The following is a 15,205-nucleotide window of genomic DNA, read 5'->3' on the forward strand; positions in this document are numbered from 1 at the left end:
AAAGTTATAACAAACCGGGGCTTCCGTGATGGCTCAGATGGTAAAGATTCTGCCTGCTATGTGGGAGACCTGGGCTCGATCCCTGAGCTGGGAACATCCCCTGGAGAAGGGAATGGCAACCCACTCTAGTATTCTTGCCTAGAGAATTCCATGGACAGAGGAGACTGGCAGACCACAGTCCATGCGGTCGCAGAGTGAGACACAACTAAGTGACTAACATATATATATATATATATATGTAGATATATATATATATGACAAACCTAGACAGCATATTAAAAAGCAGTGACATTACTTTTTCCAGTAGCTATATACAGATGTGAGAGTTGGACCATAAAGAAGGCTGAGCACCGAAGAATTGATGCTTTTGAACTGTGGTGGTAGAGAAGACTCTTGAGAGACTCTTGGACTGTAAGGAGATCAAACCAGTCAGTCTTAAGGGACATCAACCCTGAATATCATTGGAAGGACTGATGCTGAAGTTGAAGATCCAGTACTTTGGCCACCTGATGCAAAGAGCCAACTCAATGGAAAAGTCCCCACTCACTGGAAAAGACCCTGATGCTGGGAAAGATAGAAAACAAAAGGAGAAGGGGTGGCAGAGGATGAGATGGTTAGAAAGCATCACTGACTCAAGGGACATCAATTTGAACTAATTCCAGGAGACAGTGGAAGACAGAGGAGCCTGGGCTGCTGCAGTCCATGGGGTTGCAAAGAGTTGGACACTACTTAGCAACTGAACAACAACAATTTATTTATACCCCACCTTTTCCATAAAGTTTTAAGGTGGCTTAGAACATATATAAAATATAACAGGATGCATAAATTAAAAAGAGAAATTCAAAGGAAAAACAAGGGCAGTAATGACAAAATAAAGCCAGGAAAGTTCAAAATTTAGGCTTTTGGCAGTTAAAAAATTTATATTTAAGTATTCTAGTAAACTTCCCTGGTAGTGCAGCTGATAAAGAATCTGCCTGCAATGCAGGAGACTCCATTTCGATTCCTGGATCAGGAAGATCCACTGGAGAGGGATAGGCTACTCACTCCAGTGTTCTTGGGTTTCCCTGATGGCTCAGTCAGTAAAGAATCTGCCTGCAATGCGGGAGGCCTGGGTTCAATCCCTGGGTCAGGAAGATCCCTTGGAGAAGGGAATAGCTACTCACTCCAGTATTCTGGCCTGGAAAATTCCACAGACAGAGGAGCCTGGCAGGCTACAGTCCATGGGGTCACCAAGAGTCAGACACAACAGCGACTTTCACTTTCTTTTTTTCTCGATTTTCACTTTCTTTTACATTCTAGTAAACAACTCAAGCAGAGAAACTTTGTTAGTTATGCCATTCGGTATCTATAAGAATAAAAACGATTAACTGCTTTGAAGTACTACTAATTAAACCAATAATTTTTTTCAGGTTTCTTTATACATACATTGTTTAATATAATCAACAATTATCAATTACATCCTTAGAGGAGCTATAATGACAGGTTTTACTGGCCTCTTCCTTAGAGTATCACTTCATAAAAATTAATGGTGTGACCCCCAATGCAGATTTTTATGGGAGAGAGATCTGACATGCCCTCTGAAAACTAGAATGCCTCAGAAAGAGGCATGCCTGGCTAGGCTGCCCCTGCACCTGGAGATGAGGGAGAAGTACTCTGCAGACCAGGATGACATTCTCCTTAGGAAATATTTTAAAATTTATTTTTAATATATGACCAAGTAGGTACTTGAAGCCTTTATGTTTCACACTATTCAGCATAGCCTCTATTTTTTTAATCCTATAAAATATTTTGGAGAAAAGAATGGCAACCCACTCCAGTATTCTTGTCTGAAGAATTCCATGGGCAGAGGAGCCTGATGAGCTACAGTCTACAGGGTCACAAAGAGTCAGACACGACTGAGCGACTAATATACATGAAATGTTTAGGATATGCATTTCCAGTCACACTCAGGGTCCAAGAATTCAGCATACTGAACTAGGAGGTATCCCTGGAGATTTATATATAATTTGCAAATCTGCAATATCAGTACAAGGAAGTGAACTTAATTAACTGCATTACAATACTATGATCAAAAATAAGACTTAGTACATTACCACCAACAGTCATGGATCTGGTCAAAGAAGGCTGTAAAAAAGTTTCTTCATCATTAAATTGTTTCTTAAGTTCTTCTACAGATTCCAGATGGAGCTGGAGAAATTCTGCTGTTGCCGCTGATGCTTCTTCTTTAACAGGATCTATCAATCTCTTCAGAAGTCCTAGGTCATCCTTTCGCACTTTCAAGCAAAGCTTCTCCATTTCTCGGATATTGGAGCGGAGTTGCTGTAAAAGAAAAAAAAAATCGTCAAAGCTACCATCTCTTAATATAAAATATCTTTACATTCAGAGCCAATCTGTGATAATGGCTTTGAATGGAAATGATTACAAGTATTCTCTAGAGCAGATAGTATGCATTAGTACTTTTCTATTTTTTATATCTCTGGCCAAATCCAGCTTCTTTAGAACACACATCCTCATATTCTGAATTTAGCATTTTTCCTTCATTAAATGTGATTATTACAAAGGTAACAAATGTTCTTCATAAAAAATGAAACCCTGCAGAAACACATCAAGAAAAACAATGATTTCCTCACTTCATCAAGCCTACCACTTCTCTTAACCCAGTCCTTCTGCATACTTCTCTCTACTTATACAAATATTAGCATATATAGACCTTCTTTTCACAAAAAATGAATTGTAGATTATGCAGAATAATCTATAACTGACAAACTTTCACACCCCAACTTAACAATATCGTAACGGATATCCTTCCTGGTCAATGACTGTACCATATTCCATAGTACTGCTATAATATAATTCACTCAGTCACTCTTCCAGTGATCAACAGTCTTTCATGTTGTTTCCAGTTTTTAACTATTACAAACTATGAAACTAATGTACTGGACTGTAAATCCTGATCGCAGGAGACATGAGTTTGATCCCTGGGTCGGGAAGATCCCCTCAAGAAGAGAATGGATACCCACTCCAGTATCCTTGCTGGGATAATCCCATGGACGGAGGAGCCTGGTAGGCACAGTCCATGGGGTCGCAAAGAGTCAGACATGACTGAGGATGCATGCACATAAATCCTATTAAACAGTAACAGTATATATTAGTATTCTAGTATATACTATTATACTATATTTTGTAGGAATGATTCCCCAAAGTTAGACTGCTTATTCAAAGGATAATATGCATTTTTATTTCAAAAGCTATTACCAGTTTTTCCCTGAAAGGCTTAACAATCCACACTACCACTAATGTCCGAGTTTCCATCTCCCCATATACTGACAGTACTATGTGTTATCTCACTGTTTTATTTTAATTTCTAAGTGAAGTTGCTGGGTTTTTATGAAATGCTTTTCTCTCTTTTAAAAATCGCCTAGTAGCATAATCATAAATTTTTCTCTAATGTGTTGATATAATGAATTATGGGCAAATTTCATGGTATAGAGCCATTTGAATATTTCTGAGATAGACCCTCCCTGGTCAATACATACAATTTTTTAATATACTGTGGGACTCAATTTGCTAATACTTTATTTGGAATTTTAGTACATGTTGAGTATTTGAATGTGTGTATGTGTGCACAGATGCATACATGACCAGTGCGTGTGTCTATACTAACTTCCCTGTGTTTAAACTCACTCTAATAGGCTGTGCTACCCTCAAAAAATAAACCAGGGAGCTTTTAATCTTTCTCAATGGTCTATACTTGGAAAACATAAAATCCAATTTTTCTTTTACAGTTAAACACAACTTGTAAGAATGATCTATTTGTGCAAGTGTGCTCAGTAACTCAATTGTGTCTGACTCTTTGCAACTCCATGGACTATAGCCTGCCAGGCTCCTCTGTCCATGGAATTTCCCAGGCAAGGATACCGGAATGATCTAGATAAGACGCTTATTTTAAAATTGCAGATCTCTACTCATATATTTTAAATTATTTTCCCCTAATGTACTTTCACAGACACAAATGCAAATCCTGCACAGTAGGCAGAACAAAAAGTATTGATTCCTTTAATGTTTCAGGTGCCTACTTTCAGTGAGGTGATACAGTCCATATAATTACATTTCACATTATTACACAGAGAAATCTAAACAAAATTTGTGCAGGATTTACTTAATTATCTACCAGCAAAACTGAGGTTAAAATCCAGGTATTCTTATAAGTCAGCAACCTTTCCATTAAACTACAAACATAATTCCTAACTATAGGGCACCTTAATACAATCTAAAGTATCTATTGCACTATATTAAAATTAAAGCCAATCTTGGAAAAAAAAACAGTTTAGCTACACTAAAGCATCTTGTAAGAAGATTTTGTGCGTGAATCAAAAAGTTGTGCCTCTATCCTATCATGACTTTATATTTCTTTTATACCCACTCTTACCATTCCAATGTGAACTGGAAAAACTAAAGATATATGATATTGAGCATTTTATATGTAAAAATCATAGAACTCTAAGGGGCTTATAAGATCATCCATTCAACCTTACAATTTTACAGTAAGGAAACCAGAGTCCAGTTAAACACAGTGGCAGAATGAGGGTTAGGTCCAGTTCTCAAACTCTGGAACAATATTGTTCACGGCATACCATCTCTTGGCTGCGTTATTCTTTTCTACACTACAGTTACAAAGCTTGGTTACATACTTGCTACATGGTTCACAGAAGTACTTCAGGTAACATTAGTTTGGAGAAGCTTTAAGAAATTTCTGCAGCTAATGAGCATCTGCCTGTGACATATTCTCCCTCTTCTATAGAATTTGTAAGATGTTACATCCTCAGCCAAAAATACAGTGTCAGACTTTAAGAATTCTCTTACTATGGGTGAAGGGAAATGTTAAGGGGGACATCTTTAAAAATCCAATATGACTGGGTAAGGTGTTCTGTAAGTTCATAATTTTAAGATAGTTATTTAAAAAAAAGAATGAAAAGAAAGGCATGTGAATAAGGATGAACACAAAAGAGTGACGTGAAAGGAGAAGAACCATGTATGTAAGAGCCCAGAATGAGCGGAGGCTGGTGAAAAATGTTAAGAGCGATAAAAAAGATTTAAAAAACATGTAGAGCAAGAGGAACAAGAAAGAAGGTTTAGGCCTACTGCTTGGGGCAGATGGTATAATGTTAGCAGATGATACAGAGAAAGCAGAACTACTTAACTCCTATTTTGCTTTTGATTCTCCATTAAGAAGAATATTCAAAACTGAAAGGGGCATAAGAAACATGCTCAAAGGAAACTTGAAACATCTCACTGTAAGGATCTATACAGGCTTCATGACAGAGGTGAGATTTGAGCCATTCTTGATGACTAATATTAAAAAACAGAATAAATCAGAAAAAGATAAATGGAGTGGAAATACTGTATTTCATCAATTTTAGGGCACATCCTTCCAACATCTCTGAAACTGGAATATATCTTAAAAAGAGATGGTTTGAAAAACAAAAAAAAAGCATATTTAACTGGCAGCACTTTATCCCTCTTAGAGGAAAATATTGGTGTATCTTACAAGTGATGGTGCCTTAGATTTAAACAGTACCTATTCCAATCAGAGTAGAAGCACAGGTACCAAACGTATTAAAAAAAAGGGCAGGGGGGTGGGGGACAGGAATCCTAAATCCTGACTAATCAGCTCACAAATATTTCAAGTCAAAATTTAAGTTTAAATTCCTCTAAACTCATAATAACCTAAAAAGAATTTACCTCCTAATCGCATTCATTTTGGAGTCTACTCTTCTTTCTCTCCCTTAAGATACCTGGCCTTGCTTCTGTCTAATCTTTTTTTTTTCCCCTAGCTTTTATCTACTATCCTCATTTCTCCCTATATCTTCCTCATTCCCTCTCTTTTCTACTGCTTTTCCCTTGTAATTTTTCCTTAAAAAAATTAAAAAGGAGCTCAAGTATCCTGTATTTCTCCTAGTATTAACAAAATCATGAAAGCCATATTTTACTTCTACCAGTTCCATGCCTGACTTTCTATGTATCTGTGCTACCTACGGAACTGGGACAACTCTCTGTAGAGCACTTTCTTTCCAAATGTGGTCTGACATCTACTGAATCAGAATCTTTAAAGTGAGTCCCAGAAATCTGTGTTCTCAACAAGCTCTGCATCATCACTGCTGACCAAGTTTCTATACAAGTTAACGTTTTTCGTTGAATTATTAGAGTAGTAACAATTTCAACTTTTCACTTAGTTTCAAAATTTGATCACAAAATCTTTCTTATTCTTAATGATTTCTTATTCCAAAGAATAAAACTGTTAAACCTATTCCATTGGTTTGGCCAACCACAACACCTGCAGTTTCAAAACATAATAACAGATAGACTTCTGTCTCTGCAGAGTTTGTCGAACAGAGTACCGAAGAGGAGAGAGCTGTACAGAAAAAGAATGCTGGAGATATGAAGAAGGGTAACCCTCAAGCATTTGGCAAAGAACTCATTAGAACATGTATGTGGGGAAACTACCCAAGGCTGGAGAAAAATACCATCTAAAAAGATTACAAGGAACAGTGCTCAGCACTCATTCAAAGCTGGAAAGTGTCCCATCAGATAAACTGGAAAAACTCTTAATTCATAGGGCATTGGGCAGAATACTCAGAAAGGTTTTCACTTCGGTCATGGGGAAATAAGTAGCCCTAGACCAAGCACTGTTCCAATCAAGCTTATAATAAATCACAAAGTGAGGATCCTTTTGATCTGAAAGGATCAAACTCTTTCCAAGTAACCTAACTATGTGCCATAACAAAGCTCAGAGGAGTTACAGGAAAATATAAAAATATCTAGCATCCAGTCATGCAAAGGTAACCCAAGCAAAGACCACTATACATACAAAGAGGGAGAAAAATATGGCCAATGAAGAAGATAATAATCAGGTGAAACTGACCCAGAATTGACACAGACATTACAATTAGCAGAGAAGCATATAGGAAGCTATTATAATTGTATTCCATATGTTTAAAAAGTTAAGTAGAGACATGGAACATATTAAACCCAAATCAAAATTTGAGAGTAGAAAATTATAATAAGAGATGGAAAATACACTGAATGGATTAACAGTAGATTAGACATGACTGCTGCTAATACTAGTGAACATAAAGGCATAGAAATAGAAAATAAATAAAATGAAACACACAGAGAAAACAGGATGCAAAAAATTTAAAAGAGCATCAGTGAGCTGCGAGCTAACTTCAAGTAGCATAATATATATATAATTAGAGTCCCTGAAGGAGAACAGAGATAGGAGGGGACAGAAAATTATTTTAAGACATAATGGCCAAAAAATTTCCAAATTTGATGTAAACTATAAACTAGGAGATGCAAGAAGCTCAACAAATTTGAAGCACAAGAAAAATGAAGAAAACTCCACCAAGGCTCATTATAATCAACATGCTCAAAACCACTGATAAACTGAATGTTGTAAAAGTACCAAGAGAAAAGACACATATTACATATAAAGGAATAAAGATAAAAATAAAACAGATTTCTCATTGGAAACAATGCAACTGAAAAGACAGTTGAACAACATCTTTGAAGTACTGAAGGAAAAACACAATGCAGAATTCTATATACAGCAAAATTCGTTTTGAACACAAAGGCCAGATGAAGACTCTTCAGATATACACACAAAGGAATTTAACAACAGCAAAACTGCACTCTAAAAAATGTTAAAGGAAGCCTTTCAGGCAAAAGGAAAATTATACCATATAAAAATATGGGTTTACATAAAGGCATTAAGCACACCAAAAATGGAAATAACAGAAATAAATAGATAAGATTCCCCACCCCCGCTTAATATCTAAATCACTTGAAAAAGAACTGTTTAAATATTATGAAATATATAAAACATGTATCAGTATAAGTAAAATATATGACAACAGTAGCATAAAGACTAGGAGGGGAGGCCATCATTTAAAAATCTACAAACATTAAATGCTGGAGAGGATATGGAGAAAAGAGAACTTGCCTACACTGTTAGCGGGAATGTAAATTGGCACAGCCACTATGGAGAACAGTATGGAGATTCAGTCTCTGTTTTGTATTGAATTAACTCAGTATTTTTCATTCTATTGATCTTCTTTCTTGTCTTGCTAGCTATAACAACTCTGTTATTTTAGGGTTTAAAGTATACTCTTATTATAGTTTATCTTCAAGTAAGATTCTACTACTTAAGAAATTTACAATGTAAAAACATCATTAGTCAAATGAAATTAAAATGACAATGAGATTCCACTACAGACCTATAAAAAGTGGCTAAAATGAAAAAGGTTAACCATATCAAGTGTTGGCAAGCATATGAAGGAACTGGTAGGAGTTTAAAATGCTACAATTATTTTGGAAAACAGCTTGGCAGTTCTTAAAAAGGTAAAGAATATGAACCAGTCATTCTATTCATAAGTATTTATCCAAGAGAAATGAAATTCTTTGTACATACAAAGTCTTATATTCAAACATTCATAGTAGACTTATTTGAAGTAGCCAAAAACTAGAAATACCCAAATGTCCATCAACAGATGAACAGATAAACAGGCTGTGGTAGATCCATACAATATAGTATCTACTCAACAATAAAAAGTGAAGTTTATTCATGTCAAACTGTCCTAGGGTCAGCAGCATTGTGACCAAGAGGCCAGATAACCATGTCAGCTGCAGCATTGGCTGCATCCACAGCAGCCCCCTTGTCAGGGCCCAAAGAAATGAGTTTGGAGAAACCAAAGAAGATGACTAGAGAGGACTGGAGAAAGAAGAAAGATCTAGAAGAACAGCAAAAATTGGGCAATGCCCCTGCAGAAGTTGATGAAGAAGGAAAAGACACCAATCCTCATATTCCTCAGTATATTTCTTCAGTGCCATGGTACGTTGATCTATCAAAAATGCCTACTTTAAAGCACCAGAGACCACAGCCAGAGAAACAAAAGCAGTATAGGCTCATCTGGAGAATGGTACAAGAGGGGTGTAAAAGAGAATTCCATAACTACTAAATACCAAAAAGGAGCATGTGAAAACTGTGGAGCCATGACACACAAAAAGAAAGACTGTTTTGAGAGACCTAGGTGAGTTGGAGCAAAATTTACAAAGACTAAAATAGGATATGGTTTGTGATACTAATTGCTATTTTAATTGTGACTGCCTTTATATAATAATCATGAATATCAGATTTTTTAAAGATTGTAGAGTATCTGTTGTACCTAATCTTGATATCCAGCAGTTGTCTTTTGGTAAAATTTGCAAAAAGTGAAACCTAAAGTTGAAGGTTTCTTCAAAATATTACAAGTATAGACTGTAGGGCTATTAGTAACTGAGAATGGCATGATTTTTTAGCTTCTTCTAATAACATGGTGAAGATAATGCTGACAGAATAGGATCAGTGAAAACAGCCTGTTTAAAACCCGACACAAGTACATTGACTTTGAACAGTTACACTGGCTTTTCCAAACGACCAAAACCCACCAGAATATTGCATTAAGTTAACATCTCAGAAATACTGCTGATGGGAAAGTAACTAAATCAAACTGTCAAGTACTGTGGATATACATTGAATCTAAATTCAGACCAGTATGAAATTAAAACAGTGATGCAAACAGATCTAATTCTTACCTACTTTAAGAATGTCAAATTTTATGTTTTCATATTCCTACCTTAACATAGGCTGCTGCTGCTGCTAAGTCACCTCAGTCATGTCCGACTCTGTGAGACCCCAGACGGCAGCCCACCAGGCTCCACCATCCCTAGGATTCTCCAGGCAAGAACACTGGAGTGGGTTGCCATTTCCTTCTCCAATGCATCAAAGTGAAAAGTGAAAGTGAAGTCACTCAGTCGTGTCTAACTCTTAGCGACCCCATGGACTGCAGCCCACCAGCCTCCTCTGTCCATGAGATTTTCCAGGCAAGAGTAGTGGAGTGAGGTGCAATGGCCTTCTCCCGTAACATAGGCTGGTTCAACATAAAATCTGATATTAGTGTCTATTTTGTATTTTATTTGTCTTTTGTTAATAAAGATATATAATTGAAAATAAAAACAAAAGTGGTGAAGTACTGATACACAATACAACATGGATGAACTTCAAAATATACATACAAAATGAAAGTGAAAGAAACCAGACAAAAAAGTATATACTATATGCTTCTATCTATAGAAAATTCAAACTAATGCATAGTGACAGAAAGCAGGTCAGTGATTGCTAGGGTAGTAGGAGTGTATGTGCATGTGGGAGGATGGAGGAGGAGAAAGTCAGAAGGAGGGTTACAAGGGGGCTAAAAGGAAACTTTTGGGAGCAATGGATATATTTTCGTTATCTGGATTGTGGTGAAGGGTTCACGGTATCTTGGTTGTGATGATGGTCTCATGGTGTGTATATATATCAAAACTTATCAAATTGTATACTTTATCATATGTCAATTACACCTCAAGAAAGCTGTTTGGAAAAAAAGCAGAAACAAAGATGCAAAACAATATCATATATTATTTATATATGCTGCTGACAAGTGCTCAGATGTGTCCAACTCTCTGCAACCCCATGGACTGCAGCCCTTCAGGCTCCTCTGTCCATGGGATATCTCCAGGCAAGAATACTGGAGTGGGTTGCCATTTCCTTCTCCAGGTATTTACATACATTTATATGCAGAAAAATGGCAAATACTTAAAACAAAGGAAAAGATTTCCTTCAGATACAGACAGGAACAAAGTAAATGGAATCAAGGAAGGGTACACAACTGACTTCAGTGGTCTTTCTAAATTTTTCTTTAAAAAAAAAATGGGAAGAAATTGGGGCAAAATGTTAAGACTTGACAAAGTTGAGTGATGAGTACATACATGTTATATTTTCGTTATTTCCTTTCCTACATTTTTGTATATTTGAAGTGTGTGTAACTTCTCAAAACGGTATTTCAATGTTAAATTTGTTGTCAGGATAGTTTCTTATTCATCTGTCAAGCTTTTAAGTCCAGAACTATTTCCCAGGGCTACAGAAAGTATGTAAAAATTAACATACCAGGCCTCTGACATTCTACACAAATTGTCTGTACGTGGGTATTTCTGCATTTTTCTAAAAAGCAGACCCATAGTACCCTGATTATTATATTAGCCACCTATCTGGCATTCTTGCTTCAATCCTTGCTCCCTTAGAATCTATCCTTTTTATAATAGTCAAGGTGATCTTTTAAATCATATCACATTATCATATGCTCAGAACCGTCCAAAGATTTTCTATCCAACTTTAAGTTACCACATCCTGCAAGGCCTTCCCTAATTAGAGACAGCTGATCTCTCTGACCTCCTCTCTTGGGCTCACATCAACCACACTAAACTCCTTATTACTCCCTGAATATGCCACACATCTCTCACCTCAGAGTCTTCACACTGGGTTTCCCTTATGCCTTTACTTCCGTCAGGTAGGTCTCAGGTCAAATGTCATTAGAAATCTTCCACAACCATCCTTTATACAAAAGAACACTCATCATCTCCAGCAATTCTTTGTTCCTTTTAATTGGTTTTTGCTTTTACTTCAACGTACTTATAATCATCTAAATATTTATTTTAAAAACATGCCTGTTTTCTTCATTCCTACCCCCAACATATAAGTTCAGTGAGAAAATAATTTTCTTCTGTTCTGCTCACAGCTGTATCTCCAGTGGCTTGAATAGTATCTGTGGTGGTGGTTTAGTGGCTAAGTCATGTCTTGTAACTGCATGGACTGTAGCCCGCCAGGCTCCTCTGTCCATGGGGTTTCCCAGGCAAGAATACTGGAGTGAGTTGCCATTTCCTTCTCCAAGGGATCTTTCCAACCTTGGGATGGAACCCACGTCTCCTGCATGACAGGGGGATTCTTTGCCACTGAGCCACCAGGGAAGCTCTGGAATAGTATCTAGGACATAGCAAATGTTCAAGTGTTTCTGTTCTCCTAATAATCAAGTTCTCCCAATAATCTCCTGAAAAAATTAATATTATTATGCCAAGTTCTGAAAATATGCAAAACTATCAAGTTTGATAAATGGTACTATAATCAAGGAAATAAGTTTTTTTAAAAAGTATACCAACTCAGTAATTAAAACATTTTGCACTAAGCAAGTAGTAGTAAACTGCAAACTATGGCCAAATTTTCAGTAAAGTAAAGGTGACATCTCTCTCTAGTTCTGCATCTAAATTTAGTAACTAGTTATGGCTTTTTCCCTTCTTCCAGAAATATCCTGAAATTTCTGTCTATAGATTAAAAGATATATTTAAATGTATACTTATCTATACTGATAATGGTAAAGTAATTATTCTGAGTTAATTAAAATTCTGAAAAATGGCTAATTATGTATTTAATGATTAAAACAAGAGAGGCTATGCATATATTTGCCTTTGTTAAATATTGATCTAAGGAATTCTAATGTGTTTTTACAACATGTAATTTTGAGAGCAAATTGTACACAGCAGAAAACATTTGGTATCATAATAATTAATCTGATTTCTCTACAAACATAAAGCACAAGTCCACTGGGAAACATTTAAACAACTTAGAGTAAACACATTCTAGATGTCATACAATTTATTATTAAGGACCCCAGAGCCATAACTATTTAATTAAAATAAATCTGGACTATCCCTTGCTTGTATTGCCTAACTATTACACTAAGGTATTAACAGTAGTTAATTACTTCACATGTATTTCAATATCAAAAGGCACAAAAAAGATTCCATATAGCTTAAAATATATTACATGAACCACCAAAAGGAATAAAAACCAAAGGAGAAAAGGGCCTGCATTCATTTACTCAACAAATATCTAATGAAGACCTACTATCTATTAACTGCAGTATTCCTGAGAATATTCCTGGATTAGTCTATCCACCTGAGTTAATATTTTAAAAATAATTCCAGATTGGACCCCTGTCCTTCAACTTATGACAGTCTTGTGCTTTAGACAAACACCAGTTTCTCCGTTCTTCAGCCTTCTTTAATTTGAAAAATGAGAATAATACTGCCCCTATCCAGCATCCAAATAGCGGGCATTCTATCGCTTACTGGTCTCCAGAATATATTTGACAATTAGTCCCATACTGACTTATGATACTTCTTTTCCTAAAGCTTTAAATTATTATTTAATATAATGGGCCATAAGATCATATATGAAAATGAACTATATTTCTATATATACCACCAACAGTTAGAAAACGTAATTTAAAAGAAGGACAATGTTTCACACCTCCCTCAAACACAAAGACACACCCTAAAACAATAAAGTATTTAAGAACAAATTAATGAAGTAGATTGAAATAGACAAAATTAAGTGTAAGTCCTTGTATTCCAGTCATCTGTTGCTGCATAACAAATGCCTCCAAAACTTAAAGGCCTAAAACCACCACTTAATTTTGCTAACGATTTTGCAGACCAGACATTGAAGAAATCAGCTAAAGAGTTCTTCCTTGGGATCACTCATGTGACTTAGTCAGGCATTGGCTGAAGTTGTATTCATTTGAAGGCTCAACTGCACTGATGTCCACGATGGATCACTCATGTGGCTAGCACTTGAGGCTGGAAATTCCTAAGACCTCAGTTGTGGCTGTGGATATCTCCTGTATGGAGGTCTTCAGATATTTGAATGTTTCGCATATGGCTAACTTCCTTCAGTGCAAGCATCCTCAGAGTACCACTGGGAGCTATTTGGCTTTTTCTAATCGAGCCTCAGAAGTCTAGTGGCATTACTTCTGCCTCAGCTCGGATTCAAAGGAAGGGGAATGAGACTCCACCTGTTGGTGGGGAGTAACAAGGTCATACTGTAGAAGACCATGTAGGATGATAAAAACCTTGGCAGATATCTTGGTAGACTGTACAATCTACCACAATCTTATGCATAAAACTATAAAGATACACATATAATAAAGAAGGTGTAAACAAGTGCAAGAATATCATATTCATTGGTAGGAAAACTGGACATTGTAAATACGTCAATTTTCTCTAAATAGATGAACAAATCTAATGTAATTCCCATATTTCCAACAAGATTGTGTATAAACTTTGAAAAGCAGATTCCAAATTTTATATGGATTACCAAATGGCCAAGTATAGCCAAAACACTCCTGGGAAGGAAAAATAAGGTAACAGTATTGTCCTACTAGATATCAAGCCTTAAACAAGGCTGTCTTAACATAGTGTAGACCTTGATGGAGAAATAGACAAATAGAAGAGAAAGACGAGAGACAGACTCATGCATATATGGAACTGCAGTATGTAAGTAACACTGCAGAAATCTGTTAATAATGAAAGACAACTGGTTTTCCAAATGGGATAATATTTTACTTATACCTTCCTCATACCAGGTGGATTAACAACTTAAATGGTAAAAGCAAAATATTTAAAATATTCAACAGAAAATATAGGGAAATATCTTCTTGGTCTTAGGACACAGAACATTCCCTGAAGAAGATACCAAAAGCATGAACCACAAGGGAAAAGATTGATAAATAAAGACTAACACATTTAAATTAAGAGCTCCTTTTCAACAAAGACACTATAACAAAAGTAAAAAGATAGTTCTTACTGTACAAATCTAATAATGATAAATCTTGAAAATTTATAGTAACTGTTCATGAAATTGTTTATCTAAAAGTGTTTTACACAAACTAGCAAAGAAGAAGCCTGTACAAAAAATTCAGGGCATACACGAATAAAACTAAGCCAATACCTACATCTAAAAACAGTTTCAATCTCATTATTTTAATGGTACAGAAAACTTCTCTGCCAGATGGAGATCGATAATGTAAATATATATGTATACTTTAAAAAATCGGTAAACAAACACTTTGACCCTACCACTGTCTCAAGAAAGTCATAAGTGATTTTTAATGACATGTTAAACAGTAAAGATGGTAAGAAACGAAAGTCATAACAATCTCATTGACATTAACATGCACAGTACCATTCCATAAACTGAATCTTGCTGAGCAGCTGGTGCTCTGAGATACACAATTAGTGGAGACATAGTCACTGATATCAGGGCTGTAATCTAGGCAGCAAGAAATACTGATAAAAGACATATATGAGAGGCAAGTCAAATTTCTACCTAAGTCTCAAATCAATTTTTTTCCTACACCTTCACCATTTGTGTAACCACGCCTAAATAATCTCTTGCATTGATTATATTCTATCCCAACCTACTGACTATACTGCAACCATACTAACCTTTTTT

At 35.9% G+C, this 15,205-nt stretch overlaps 1 protein-coding gene across 5 annotated transcripts in view; it reads right to left on the reverse strand.

Annotated features, from left to right (window-relative positions):
- The window catches only part of STX17 (syntaxin 17), a 57,868-nt gene that overhangs the window by 16,443 nt on the left and 26,220 nt on the right, over nucleotides 1-15,205 (reverse strand). For all 5 annotated transcript variants that reach the window (XM_043486640.1, XM_043486641.1, XM_043486643.1 and 2 more), the window contains one exon: nucleotides 2,094-2,319. In XM_043486640.1, the coding sequence (XP_043342575.1) occupies nucleotides 2,094-2,319 (226 nt within the window). The remainder of the gene's footprint in view (nucleotides 1-2,093; nucleotides 2,320-15,205) is intronic.

The sequence above is a fragment of the Cervus canadensis genome, chromosome 14 (assembly GCF_019320065.1).
Source record: "Cervus canadensis isolate Bull #8, Minnesota chromosome 14, ASM1932006v1, whole genome shotgun sequence".
NCBI classification, from domain to species: domain Eukaryota; kingdom Metazoa; phylum Chordata; class Mammalia; order Artiodactyla; family Cervidae; genus Cervus; species Cervus canadensis.